Source organism: Capsicum annuum, chromosome 4, assembly GCF_002878395.1.
Source record: "Capsicum annuum cultivar UCD-10X-F1 chromosome 4, UCD10Xv1.1, whole genome shotgun sequence".
In the NCBI taxonomy this organism is placed as follows: domain Eukaryota; kingdom Viridiplantae; phylum Streptophyta; class Magnoliopsida; order Solanales; family Solanaceae; genus Capsicum; species Capsicum annuum.
Genome location: NC_061114.1, coordinates 223,162,547 through 223,177,491, shown reverse-complemented (window position 1 = coordinate 223,177,491; position 14,945 = coordinate 223,162,547). Strand labels below are relative to the sequence as shown.

The 14,945-nt window shown below is 33.9% G+C and overlaps 2 protein-coding genes across 2 annotated transcripts; both read right to left on the bottom strand.

Annotated features, from left to right (window-relative positions):
• Window positions 1-1,216: 1,216 nt before the first annotated feature.
• Window positions 1,217-3,983, bottom strand: LOC107867150 (cold-regulated protein 27). Its single transcript, XM_016713273.2, has 5 exons — window positions 3,716-3,983; window positions 2,472-2,663; window positions 2,130-2,367; window positions 1,930-2,045; window positions 1,217-1,844 (listed from the first exon to the last, which is right to left on the bottom strand). Exons 1-5 carry the CDS (start codon window positions 3,878-3,880, stop codon window positions 1,779-1,781), a joined length of 777 nt encoding a protein of 258 aa, XP_016568759.2. The 5' UTR covers window positions 3,881-3,983; the 3' UTR covers window positions 1,217-1,778.
• A 3,257-nt stretch (window positions 3,984-7,240) lies between these two features.
• Window positions 7,241-14,642, bottom strand: LOC107867149 (serine/threonine-protein kinase tricornered). The gene is made up of 12 exons (XM_016713272.2): window positions 13,705-14,642; window positions 13,255-13,429; window positions 12,205-12,288; window positions 11,348-11,589; window positions 10,397-10,628; window positions 10,071-10,235; window positions 9,657-9,788; window positions 9,322-9,435; window positions 8,741-8,788; window positions 8,334-8,412; window positions 7,893-7,949; window positions 7,241-7,496 (listed from the first exon to the last, which is right to left on the bottom strand). The coding sequence occupies exons 1-12, from the start codon at window positions 13,908-13,910 to the stop codon at window positions 7,435-7,437; spliced, it is 1,596 nt and encodes a 531-aa protein (XP_016568758.1). The 5' UTR covers window positions 13,911-14,642; the 3' UTR covers window positions 7,241-7,434.
• Window positions 14,643-14,945: the final 303 nt, after the last annotated feature.

Below are 14,945 nucleotides of genomic sequence, written 5' to 3'. Positions count from 1 at the left end.
TTTTTATGACTCGTGTCCTTTTTTATGGGCTTCTCTAATTTCTAATTTCTACTATAGAGCCGATATGAATTGACTTAGGGGGAAAGTCAAAAAAAAAAAAAAAAAGAGTAGTACGTCAAATGGAATGGTTGAGCGGTTGGGGAAGTGGATCTCTCACGTATGAAAGACCTGTGATCAAAGGTTGAGCTAGAATTTTAATATAGGGGGTTAAATTTTGAAGAAAAATTAATCGAAGTATTTGAACATTTGATATATATAGATAAAAAATATTTTTCATCATATATAAATAGTAGAATTTTCCACCAAAAGAACCTCCTTGCCAAAGGCAGGTTCTTTCCCTGTCTATGATCAAATTAAGTTTCCGCCTATTGCTCAGCCATGAGTTTATTGCATGAGACTTGCATAGTGTGATTTACATCTTCTGTATTGATTTACGAGCAACTCCCTCCGTCCTAAATTATGTGTCGTCATTTAACTGAACACGATATTTAAGAAATAAGTATTAATTTTGTGAAAGTTACAAAATTAACCTTCTTAAAAAAAAAGTAATAGTATTTAAAATCAAGTGGACCACTTTTAATTGAAAAAACAAATAAAAAAAAAAGTAATAGTATTTAAAATCAAATGAGACCACTAAAGGTAAAATTGTAATTGTGTTTTTAAATATTTATCAAATAAAGAAAGATAATATACTTTTTAGGACGAACTAAAAAAGAAAATAACATACATAATTTGGGAACGAACTAAAAAAAAAAATATCATTCATAATTTGGGACGGAGAGAATATCCCACAATGAACGAGTTATTACAAAATGCTCACCTAAGGACCGAGATAGTACAGTTCTCTGGGATTGAAAAAAAAGGTCAAAAGAGTTCCCGAGCATATTTTTTGATATTAAATAATAAAAATAATTAAATAATTATAAATTAATTATTTTAAATTATGACACGTGTCTGAGAGGCTATTAATTTTTATAAAAATGAGGATGTTTAGAAGTATTGGAGATTTTTGTAACAAATTTTTTTCTACGACTTTGGTACAATAAAACCTTTGGCCCAATGATCATTTGTGAAAATAATCCGTATTTTTTTCGAGAAATTGGCAAGTAGCTTGAAGAATCAGGCAAGGCATGTAAGAACATCAGGATATAGCAAGCACAAAAGCTCGTCCTTTTAAGCGCTGCAGCCTGCGAGATGCGGATTCGACAGAATTCAATAATTTTAATTCATACTTTGTATTTCTCATAAAAACTTCATTCATATGTATGAATTATTAATTCAGAACCCGATTAGAGTCCCGAATCCATAAACTTCAAATCCCGACTCAACCTATGGCTTTAATGTCTTGCAACTATGTTGCTTGGACTCTTAAAAAATGTTGACAGATGTGTGTCTGATCCTCAAAAGTAGTGTATTTTTAAGAGATCCAACACGAGTGAGCCCACATGTTTGGAGAGTCCGAACAACATAGCCTTGCAATGCTAATTGATCAATGCTGGCGACAAGAAACAATTTTTTTGACAACATTTTTCCCAAAATCTGTACAAGGAATACAGAGCTACTAGAATTTCAAACATACAGATAAATAAAGAAACAAAAACCATGACTGCAGAAACTGTAGCAAAATCCTGATCAGCCTATAGCAATAGTTTGAAACGCGAGGCCTTCCCATCTGCGAGCCACCACGTTGAATTAAGTCGCCTTGTTTTTACATTCCATTCCGCTTTCTTGGTTAGAGAGGTTAGTGTCATCATAGTCGTCTCTGGAAGCCAAAGACTTTACTCCGTTGATTCCAGAAGATCCTTAAGATCATCGGTCATTGAGGATGTGCAAAATGGAACTACCTGGATGATCGATTTAAACTATGGTTAGTCGACAATCTAACAATGTGTAATGTCGATGAGCAATTTAGATGGTCCAACGCATTACTTGATCACTGCTGGTACCAGCATCCAACGGAATTTTTGTCCGTTTTGTGATGTGCTCCCTGCTGCTAGACTGTCCTCCTTCAAGATCTTCATCGATAAAGTTTTGATCCATTACCTCTGAAATGTTACAAGAATGTCATTAATGACTTGATATAGAGATCGGAGAATTTATAACACGAGCTGGTTGAAAATCTCAGCTACCTGTAACGTAATCATCATGGCACAAACCGAAGTCAGATGGTGGAGATTGGTTCTGTTTCATTAAAGTAGTGTTCCCCTGGAGATCTGAATTTACTCTCATTTGATGTCTGCCTGCAGATTTGTAATGCTTAATCCAGGGGCTTGCGAATACAGCAGTAGATTCGTTTGTTTTATTTAACTGAGACTCGTCTTTCTTGAAGTTGATTTTGGTCCAACAACCATCTTGAAACACCTTATACTGTTACGAAAAGGGGTACAAATGAAAGGGACGAAATCAGATTGTGAGCGTGGACGAAAAAGCCAATTAATAGCAGGGTAAAATTCTATCGAATCAAATCAAACCTGGCCTGAAGGATTGCCATGCTTTTGCCTCGAGGATTTAGGCCTTGACAAGCCATTATTTTGGGAATGCCAACCAACTACATCTAAGGAACCATATAAGTGGTCGACAAACGATGCTTCCATAGACTTGAGATACAAACTATGCTTCTCGTCGGTCCATTCCATGTTCTTTGATCCAGTAGGCTGAGATTCCTGCGATGGGATTTTCTTAATGAGAAACTGAATTCTGAATGAACCACATTTTCTAGCCCTATTTCGCCTGCTAATTTAGTAACATTGCCTTCTGAATGTTCCTTATTTTGAATGATCACATGAAGTAACCAGGCAATGAGCACAAAAAGGCACATAAAACGTGATATTGATTGGATTCGAAAAGAATACACTTCACATTACTTCAACTCACTCACATACTCTCACTGCACAATTCGAACATAATATATCGGTATCATCAAGGGAAGAAAAAACAAGGCAACCACACAAGAATTGCAATTATATGTAGATTCCAAAAAAAAAAATCATTTGGCCAGCTTCGTGTTTCTTAGGCTTTACTCCGAATCTGGTGGATTTTTTGGTACTTAATCCTCATACCTCAGTTTAATATGCTCGTGTTTAGCTATGTAAAAACTTATTGCACCCGATATTTACACCAAACCAATGAACATAAGACAAGCGTCTTGTGTATACACTTCTCAACAATTTAACCATGGTTAAGTGGTATGCACTTTCACTTTGATTTGTTCACTTTAACATATTAAGCTTATAAATTAATTTTGAATTGTTGAACTAGACCAAAATCATGCTTAATCTTAGTCCTAGTACAAATATCTTAATTCACTTAGCTAACTAATCTTTATGTTTGAGCAGTGTCCCTCCAATCAGGGTTTTAAAAAAAACAAAAGATCAAGACACAGATTCAATATACACCAAAAAAAAAAAAAAAGAGAGGATATTTTCATAAGTCAATTTCAGTAAAATATGATCCAACTAAAAACTATATAAACCCTTGAAGCAAAATAAGATTTAAAAAAAAAAAAAAACAAATTGAAGGTAAGGGAAGGAGAAGATTACGAGGTGTAAACTTCCGTTAGTCAACCAACTAAGCTACTAAAATTCTCCGAAACAAGAAAAGTGAATAATATCAACGCACAAATATTCATACAGTTCACAAAAAGGTAGACAACCCACACAAAATAATCAAATCAACAACAACAACAACAAAAAAACAGTTCTTTAAACATATATACCTTCATAGTCAAAATTTCTTCATGTTCATCAATATTTGTTGAAATCCTATTCTTTCTTGAATTTTTTCCTTTTGAATCAGCTAAAGTTTCCATTATCTTGTAAGAAAAAAAGAGAAAGGCTAGTAGACAATATATTATAACAGAAAAAAAAATTGTTGGTTGCATATATAAATGAAAAATAGAGATGAAAAAGGGAGGAACTTTTTAGTACAAGAATTGGAAAAGAGAGGCTCATCTGTCACCCCTTTTTCCATGTGTCAAGTTAACACGTCAACTCAAAGTATGCAAAGACGGTCCAAGATATTTTTCCAAACGGCATTTACTACTGCTACAAAATATCGGTCCACCATAAAATATCTTTTGTCTTCATTCCATTCTCCAATTATTCATCGTCAACGAATCGTGATGAGATGATTGAAATTTACGGATTCGAGCTTTTGAAAAATGGAGAAATTTATTGAAAGTGTTACTTATAAAGATGAATCATAAAATGCGTGAAGAATTAGTTAAGCCTTAATATGAATATTGAACGTGGTAAACGTCCTATCAACAGGAGTGGAGCTAGCTAATAATGAGGGATTCTTCGACGAAAAATTATACTATTTATACAAGCTCATGTATATATAGCAGACATTGAACCTCCTTCGACTAATTCTTTTATTCACATATTTTGATTTTTAACCTCCTTAATTAAGATGTTGACTCTACCGCTGCTTATCAACCAAATGGCGGCATTTTCCATTAAGATTATGTTGAAAGCATCATTAATAAAATGAAGCATATAATGCGTGAAGATTTAATTGAACCTCCGTGCGAATATTGAATGCGGCAAATATCTTATCAATCAAATGACGGCATTTTTCGTTAAGATTATGTTTAAAAGCATTATTATAAAAATAAATTATATAATACATGAAAATTTAATTGAACTTCAATATAAATATCGAGCATGACAAATTTCAAGTGACGTGAATCCTCCTTCAGAAGCTAAAGTTGAATGATCAAAGTCTCCTTTAGGTTCAGTCGAAGAGATCGAAGCGAAGTTATCAATTAAACCATTCGAATGATCTCCTCTAAGATTGACCTGTTTTCCAAATAAACCGAACCTCGAGACCACATTTATCAAAAAGATGTACATCTTATCAACGAATTTGGCAGCAATTTCGGTTACTTTCTTATCTTTTGACCATGTGATTGCTTCTGTCTTTTGTATATACTCAAAAGCTATATGTGCTATGATATGTATATAAACCACAAACACATTTCTTTACCCTACCGCGAATTAGCGCATAGTCGTTTTCGTTATTTGTGTCGGAAGTCGATTCAAAATTTAAACTTGATGGTATATATCAACTTTTCGAGGTTTACTCAATTCGAGATTTATTAGTATTTTTGTTTTTAATAATTTTACAAATATACATCAAATGTGAACTATGTAACTATTATAAATACACTTATCATACGAGTAGATCTCAATTCATTTAAAAAAAAAAAAAAAAAAGAATGAAGGAGAAGAAACGAACTATATACCCCCTTTTTACACATAATAAGAAAATTTCACTTAAGCAAATAATATTTTCAATATGTGCTAGTATATCAAATATGTTAGTAGTATAATTTTTGCTCACTTTACTAATGGTTAGGTTACACCCTTATCTTCTCAAATTGGTTGCTTGTACTTTAAATGGGAGAAAAAAGAAAAAGACAAATTAGCATGGCAAAATTGGGATCCACACTCGATGCATAAATTAAAAAAAGTGTAGATATGTTTTATAATTAATTAAGCTACTTAAAAGAAAATTATACATACTAAAATTGTAATCAGATCTCACCATGAGTTGTTTCTCTTTGTCTCATTGGATTGGCCCCCACCTCAAATATTTTAATTTTTTTTAAAAAAAAAACTGGTAAATCATGAGGTGAACAACCTAAAATAGGGTGGTCATAATAGTTTGATATGTATGCTATTATTATATTTAACGTAGTGTAGGTTTGATATTAAATTTGAATTAATTCAGCAACTCTTTAAAGTGCACGTTAATATTAAATTTGTAATTTATAGCCCGATCAATTTTCTAAAATCAACTTAATTTAAAAAATATTTTACACATTCTTTAAAAAGTATATTTAGTGGAAAACAACTTTTGTCTGATCAATCAAATTAAAAAATATCATGAAGTAATAATTAGTGTTTGGTTAAACTTTTAAAAAAATGCTTCTATATTTTCTCAAAAGTGTTTTTAAAAAATACTTTTAATTTTTTTTTTTTTTTGTAACTTTTAAAAAATAGTTCTATTGCTCACTAAAAATATTTATTTTTTCTCAAAAAGTTTGCGAAACTACTGCATTTTTTAAAATGAGTAATGCAATGATATGATAGAATAAAAATTGCTTAAGTTATAAGATAAGAAATTTAGAAAAGTATGATTATGATTATAATGAGTCAATGTCAGGTCCCATGTGAAAAAATGAAAAAGGAAATTCCTATCTTAAGAATATTAGCTGTTGTTTGTTGAATGGTTGGCTCTCACAAATATCCTTGATTTTACTAAGATATTTTTTCCCTCCTTTTTATTGTTAGATATTCTCCCTCCTTTATGACTTCTTTAATAGAAATTTGAACTTTCCATTAGAGAAAAAATAAAATATTTGATTCATTTTTATTAGCTAATAAGTTTATATATTAGTAGAGACATCAATATGGGCCAGATTCGTTGGGTCGGTCTGATCCAATCTGTAATTTGATAAAGTTGAACTTTAGTTTTTGTAACCCATTTAAAATCAGGCTTTTTAGCTCGGCTTGGATAAGCTCATGTCCCGTGGGCCGGCTCGTAAGTCAAACACATACAACTATTTAGATTGTTTATTAGTATTTTTATTTGGTTCGAAAGATATCATGACAAAAGTTATTTAATTTTGCTATTAGAATATTTTTTGGGTGTTTTGGAGACTTGATTAACAAGCATTAACAATATACAATATTGTCTGGTAATATTTATGGTTATTAACATTCTAAAAATAAATTATAAAATATTACTTTTTTGAAAGTGGGTTGGCCTGTGAGGCCCGCAGCCCACAGAATAATGATGTGAGTTTGACATTTTTTGGCCCATCATTTTGATAAGACAGCCCAATCTGGCCCGTCAAACTCAAAGCGCGTGTGGGCAACCCATATTGACGGGTCTATATATTAGTCATATGATTTATTTAAGCATTTGATAAGTACCATAACCATCTATAAACCATCATTTAGCCAATAATATCTTTTGAAACATAACTTTTTTATTATCTATTTTATTTTTGTCATTCGCTCTTTTTTATGCAAAAATACTCGGTTTATAATTTTCGTAAATAATTTTAAGAACATTCCTGTCATTTTTATAGAAAAAGTAATTATTTTTTGTCAGCATCTTATTGAACATACTAACTGTTTATTTATAAAAAATCAATTTTAGTATCGAATTATGCTATCGACCGGCCTCAAATCATAATAACATAATTGAAGGTAGTTAGCAAAACTGATAATTCGGTGTTAATTTAATCTGATAGAAATCAAGGAATGTGAGTATATGTGATAGTGTATTTACAACAATAAATACTACTACTAGTATTGCATATAAATCAGATGAAGTCAAAATTATGCAAAACTCAAAGCTTATAGTAGTAAGTTATTCTCTTTTTGTACAGAAGGAATTTGCCGCTACTTGTCAGAATGTGTGTCATAAAATTTGTTGTTCGCCTTTCTGATCCTCTTCTATTGTATCTTGTAAGTCTATTCGACCTGCAATAAGTAACGTAAAATCATCAAACGGGTGTATCATTTTCTAGGGAGTCGAGGAACATGATGAGAAAGGCGTGTAGTTTGCTTACGCCAATTACACACACATACGCGCAAAAACAAGAGGGAGGGAGGGAGGGGTTTGACCTCTTTTGAGAAGGCGTATGACTAATGTAAAGATGTTTAATGTGATATGATGGTGTTTCCCTCTACGTGTTCCTCGGAGATATTCCTCAAATCAGTTCTTGGACTCTGGTTTGTTAAAGAATAGCAACTATGTATAGATCAAAGATCTTTCCGGTAGATATCTAAGGTTTAACACCATGCTTTTCGCGGTTCAAATCTAATCCAACGTTGAGTAATCATGAGATATGTACAATGCTAGAAAGGCTACCATACCGAATAAGGACACTAATGAGGGAGGCTTTGAATGTCCATTTGAACTCATATCTATACCTGCACAAATAAGACGTGTGTTTGAAGTTAGAGGCAGATAAATAACATAAAATGAGCGATAGAAATGGCCTGCATTTAGATGAAATGACGAGATCAATTCAGATTTGAAACACCGGGCACGAGAAGAATGCTGTAGCTCTTATGTTTTTGCCAAAACTAACAGGAATTCGAAGGGTGGAGAATACTGCACCAACATGTGCGTCTACATACTTATCCTTAGCTATAGCGTGAGCCAGGAAAAAGAAGTGTGTGCAACGTGTATTTCTTCATCGCATCAAAGTAAATTCGGATCCCCTCCTTGCAATACAAAGATGGTGCATACGCAATAAAAAGATGCAGCGCGTGCAGGCAAAAAAATGAATATTTAAAGAAGCAGGAGCACACCTGAAGTTTCAGCTGATTTGAGGATATCTGATTTCTTGAAAGTAAATCCAATAAAATTGGAATCTTTTGATGTCAGCATCTACATGATGGAATAAATCAAAATATATACAAATTATTTCTTATATATTCAAGTGCATCACTACTTGAATCATGTTTACACTTTCCAGTACTTATTCTATATTCTCGCCCAAATGGTAAGTTGCTCGGACTTTCCAAAAATGTCGCCACACCCGTGTCGGATCCTTCAAAAATACATTATTTTTGGAAGATCCGACACGCACCCGTAGACATTTTTGAAGAGTCTGAGCAACTTATGGCGGAATGTTCTTTACTTTTTTGAGTTTGGGGTGTGTGTGTGAGGGGTGGATTGAAGTATCAAGTATGCACTGTCAACAAGTAATCGCTACCTTTCGCCAGGGTCCAACTCTTGGTGTTGTTGAAGAAGGATCTTCTACCTATAATAACATAAAGCGAAACGTTAGCACATTCAACGAAAAAAGCAAGCATGTTTTTCAGAATTGAAGTGAAGCATTGTTTAAAGCAAAACATGGAAAAAATGAGATGCAGAAAATCGGACAATTACTGTAGATGAACGCCAAAAACAAATCGTGAACTGAGTTGGAATGAAAACGAATGCTTTGACAAGAGGCCGAAAGCAGTCTACAGATATTCAATGTGGCACTCAGAAATGTCCAAAATTCTAAGGACCTAGTTCATAAATGATGTCAACTTGTCTTACTACAGTTACTACTGAAAGCGAGGTGGAGAGCCTGTCCATGATTAGCGGTAAATATAGAGAAAATAGAGACACTCCAAAAGGTGAAAGAATATGAAGGTAATGTACAGCTTTGTGGATCGTGAGGGCAAACAGTTAGTTTCTAGCGGTTCACGATTTCATGGGAGTAGGAGTTATCGTAATGACGACTACTCTAGATGTTTTCTATAAAAGTCAAATTAAATACAGCTACTGGTCTACAAAAGTACTCACCTCAGGAAACTTCTCAAAATTTTGAGTATCTAACTCTCCAGTAACAATAGGTTTATAGGCAGCCTCCGTTTCATAAAGCATGTCCCAGTTGACTCCTTTGAACCAAGGATGAGCCTGAAAACCCAGAGAATTATTTTTGTAAGAAGACTCAAACAAGGAGCCAGCACAACCACTCAACATACTTGTAGTAGGATCTTTGCACACAAAGTACAGTAATTTCATGAATGATACAGGTTGTATGCATTCCGTTAAGTGAAAAAAATATTTGTAGAACTAAGCGGCATATTTCTGCAGATAGTTCCTGCACGGGCATTACTTCACTAATAGATATTTACCTTTATTTCTTCCACTCCCCCGGTCCCCAATCTTGATTCAACATCGCACAATAAACGACAAATCAGATCCTTAGCCTCATCTGATAATTTTGGTTCGTCTGGGAATTTCAAGCATGTTCTCCAACTGATTATCTGATGCAACAAAAACAAATATGATACATTCCCAAAAAATGAGTATATATTGTAAAACCAAACAAGATGCTGCAGCACAAATTTGGAAGCATTCCTTTTGAAGAAAATGAAGTCTATACAGAAACAATCATTTCAATATCATTTTTTCCCGATTGACTGATAAAGAATTCCTTTTATGAATCTTGCTTTACGAAGTTCTGTTTGAATCCAATTTGGAGATCATTTTAGAGGCCCCAGCTGTCCCTTAGTTTCATCCTAACAACAAACAGAAGAGTTAAATACCTTGCGAGCCGTCATTCTAGGATGCTCTGAACAGAAGGGAGGATACCCAACAAGCATCTCAAACAGGATTGCACCCAATGACCACCAATCACATTCAATTCCATATCCTTTTTTCAACAAAACCTCCGGTGCCATGTAATCAAGAGTTCCAACAGTAGAATATGCCTATAGAAAATATTTCACACATAGGTTGATTGAATTAAAGACTGATCATGGTTTGATCAATTAGAAGGGATCAAGAATAAAGAACGTCAATTTGCAAGCTGACACAATTATAACTTGAAAGCACCGAAATATGCAGCACTAGAATGTGAGTTTGTCAATACCAAGGCACGTCGGTTGCGTTTCCACTGCTGTATTTGTTCTTTTGGCATTGGCCATGAAGCTCTATCACCAGCAGAATGCCCTTCTGTCCCGTTAATGGACTCCGCATTTGTAAGGTCTTCGTCTTCCAATAATATTGATGAGTATTTATTTTCCAGGGGTTTACATAAGCCAAAATCTGAAAGCTTTAAATGGCCATTTCTATCCAATATAAGGTTATCAGGTTTTATGTCCCTGAAAGCAGAATAATTTCCGAATCAGCTGTGCACGTTGGAGCATGATTGCAAAGTGAGCTTTATACAGATATTGCACATACAAAAGAACAGATTATAACTTTTATAACAAAACCTGTAGTACCAAATAGCAAGACAACACAACTGAATCCAATATGACAAACTTATTCTCGATCATTGATTCCTATCATGACACCTCTAAAGTAATGAAGACAGGATAGAAGGTCTCAAATTCAATTTGAGGGAAACTAACAAGTCACTCACAACTATCAGAGTACAGGCAAATAAATGCAATTGATAATATGGAGAATGAAAGCCAGCCATTCTTCATCTAATGAAAAAAAAATAGTGAGTACTATATTAACATTAACACAGTACCCCTAATTGTAAGGTTGTTCTAACTGCAACTGCTAAGGCTGGAGGAGATCTGAAAGCACCTTAAAAAAGTCCTCATTTTAACGTAAGTGTCGTAGTATGAGAAATACTTTTTGAAGATTAAAAACTTTTTCAGACATTTTCAATTGATGGTATTCAGCAGAAGAGAAATTTTACATCAATAGTAGCATGGCGCTTTTCTGACAATGGTAACACATTACCATCGATTTGGGCTACAAAAGGTACATATGTATTATTGGCACACCTATAGGGTATGGTTAAGATAATTACGTAACATGCAAGATCGAACAAAATAGCAAACAATTTAATGCATTGTTCAGATACCTATGTACATAATTGTGCTGATGAATAGATTGAATAGCCAAAATACTCTCAGCAACGTAGAACCGTGCGACATCTTCAGAAAGCACATCTTCTCTCATCAGTAAGGTCATAATGTCACCACCAGGTAAATATTCCATTATAAGATACAAGAAATCTGAGTCTTGGAAAGAATAGAAGAGCTTCACTATGCACCGACTGTCAACTTCCACAAGTAAGTTCCTCTCAGATCTGACATGTTCAACCTAAAAGAGCAGTATAACAATCGTAAATTTAAAGATGACTGTAGTAATTTACTCATACAAAATAACCAATGATTCACAAATTGTCTTCTGGACCAATTAAGTAGCAATTGACTACTGCTGATGTGCACAAGATATATTCACAGACCCAAAAGAGAAAAACAGTCTCTTAACTTAAAATTCCAATTTCTACCTCATAATTAGCTTAATAAGTAAGAGGGAGAAAATGAAGGAAATTGGGTAAACTTTTAATGTCTTCAGAACTTTAATCAAGTTAAAGGTTGTTGTTCATTTTTGTTTCCAGCATGGACTTGACCAGACTAATGTTGAAGTTTTGTTCTAAATACCAGAATGCACATACTATGCAAGCTATTCATAAGGACGGGTGTTTCTCTGCTATGATACTTGGCAAAACATGTTAGCTTTTAGAACGTAGATCTTATAAGATGTCATCCTTCTTTTCTCAAAACATGTCCCTCCACTCTATATAAAATTTTTAACAAAAGCTAGTACAGGAAGCATGCTGATTATGAAATTATTGAAGCAGCTTCTGCAAATCTCCAATATCATTGCATAAACATTTCAGAGGAAAATTGTGCGCTTTATTCCATTTGTTACCTGTCCACGGCTAAGCATGTCTGATTTCTTCAACTTCTTCATGGCAAATATTTCTCCAGTGCTTTTGAATCTACACAACCTAACCTGCATTAACAAACCAGATAATTCAAGAAAGCACCCTGCTGAAATCTGCTTCATTAACATCCAATACGATTGACTATGTTATTTATGTGGCGATCACAAGGCAAAAGCCCTCTAATTGAAAAACGATTAAACTAATGAGGTTAAGTGCACATCTGAGACAAGCATAGTTCTCCTTTGTATGTCATCAAGCTTCTAGTAAAAGACCAACTTTCACCCCCTTTACAATGTAATGGAGAAACATATAAAGCTTATAACAAATCAGAGATCATCACTGAAAAGCGACATTTAGTGTAAAAAGAAAGCGGTTGACACAATATAAATATTAGATTAAAAAGAATTAAGTTATCACAGCATATCTTCCAAAATTGGCGGCGGCAAGAAACATTGCAAGATAGGCACTATGAGCAGGACGGAGAGATGGATGCTCCTCAACAAAATTTTCCAAGTTTAAGCCTTGAAAAACATACCGAGAAATGTTGGATGCAGATTTTACAGAAGATAACTCCATGATTTTCATTTACTAGTAAAATGATCTATTTTAATCTATTTTAATCTGTTAAAAACAGATAAAAGCATTATGTATGGCTTCATCATTGCATTCATCTATGACACAACCTTGAAACATGAATATCTAATATCAAGATGTAACAACTAGTTGAAGCATCTTATTAGATCACAACTCGGCAAACTTAAAACTACCAATTAGTCTTCTCTTCAAAGGTAGTTTGATAAGAAAACTTACAAAGACACAAACTTTAGCCTCACTAATCATCATTTCTACAAAAACCAATGCATACTCCAACTTAATCTTATCAAACAAGACTAGAATTTAAGCCACTTCCAAAACACTACTAATAAATACATATCAAAACATGAAGGGAGGATATAAAATCAAAATTACAAAAAATCACAACTTCGAAAACTCAAAATTTTCAAGTTTCAACTTCAGAAAAATAGAAAATTTACCTCACCAAAGGCACCTTTACCAATAACAGTCAACTGTTCAAAATCATCAATCCCAACTTTATGTCTTTGCAATCTCATATATTCAGTCTCCCTCTTCTCCAAATTCCTAAGCATCTTTTCTTGCTCTTCACTAGGTACCTGTGCTTCTTGAGCCCTCCTCTGCAATGCCCATCTCCTTCAAAATTCCAAAACACAACAAAAAAAAATAAATAAACAAAAGGGTCCAACAAACATCAACTCAAAACACAACATGGACTGTAGTGCAGTGGTGAGACTGCTCCGCCCTTAACCAGAGTTCTCGAACGAATTTAAGACTCAAGATATGGAGAAAATCTTGTTGGGAGTGCACGATCCGGATTAGTTGGAGCTCCACTGCGGGCACCGAACATAGGATGCAAAACAAGACAAAAAAAAAAACTCAAAACACACATTGCTTAACAAGAAAAGAACCTTTCTTTACGATCTTGCAAGCCTTGTAGATAATTTTTGTAGTGATTTTCAATGAATTGTTTAGCAGCAGCAGCTTTTTGACGAGTAACAGGTGAAGAAACAGTGAATTCAGGTTCCAAATTATTGAAAATTCGATCAGGTTTCATTGGTAAAGCTCCTAATTTTACAGTTCCATCAGCAGCAGCAGCAGCACCTTCCATATCCATTTTGATCAAGAAAATTAAGAATTCAAGATTACCCCAGATCCAAAAAAGGACTAGACTTTAGATAAAAAGAGTCAAAATAATAGGTGGGTATGTTGTATTATTCTCATAGTACTAGTCGTAGTACAAGAATGGTGACAGTTTATAAAGAAAAAGAGAAGATTGGTAATGGAAAGGCTGTCAGTGTCAGCAGGTAACCGGGGGGGGGGGGGGGGGTTTGGGGGGGGAGGGGTTTGTGTGAAAATAGCAATGAGAGATCTAAGATAAATGAGTTGTTGGTTGGCAGGCATATATTCACGAAATTAGTTGAAATAGGCAAAAACTTGCTCGAAAAGATTTTGAGGGGAGTTGTATGTGCAAAAATACCACTGAGAGATATACGATAAATGAGTTGTTGTTTGGTATATATTCATAAAATTAATTGAGATCGGTATAAGTTGGCTCAAAAAGACTCGAGGGAAATTATTTGTGAAAATAATACCTACAGATCTAACAAAAAGAGTCATTGTTCGATATATATTCACAAAATTAATTGGGATCGGCTCGAAAAGACTTGAGGAAAGTTACTTGTGAAAATACCAATAAGAGATCTAAAATAAATGAGTTGTTGTTTGTTTGACATATATTTGTAAAATTAATCGAGGTAGGCGCAGACCGACTTGAAATGAGTTGTAGTTTATTGGACAAGATTGTTGGGCTATGAACTGGCAATGGAAGGAAGAAACTATGAGTAGAAGCCTAGCTGTAAGTTGTAAGAGGATGAGATATGTTGGGAATGGAAGAGCGAAAATGACGGCATTCAGAAAAAGTTATACTAAAAGTACAAGTAGTGATGCAGAGTTTACAACCTGGGATGCATCATGAGTTTTTTATTTATGCTACAATGCTACTACAGCATTTGAGTCATGTTTGATTCTAGCAATGAGATGGTCTTTGTCTAGAAAATAGGTTAACATAATCTTTTATAATTTATTTAAATAAAAATAAATATTATAAAAGGATCATATGTTATTTTTAGTTGTAAAAACAGAGATACTA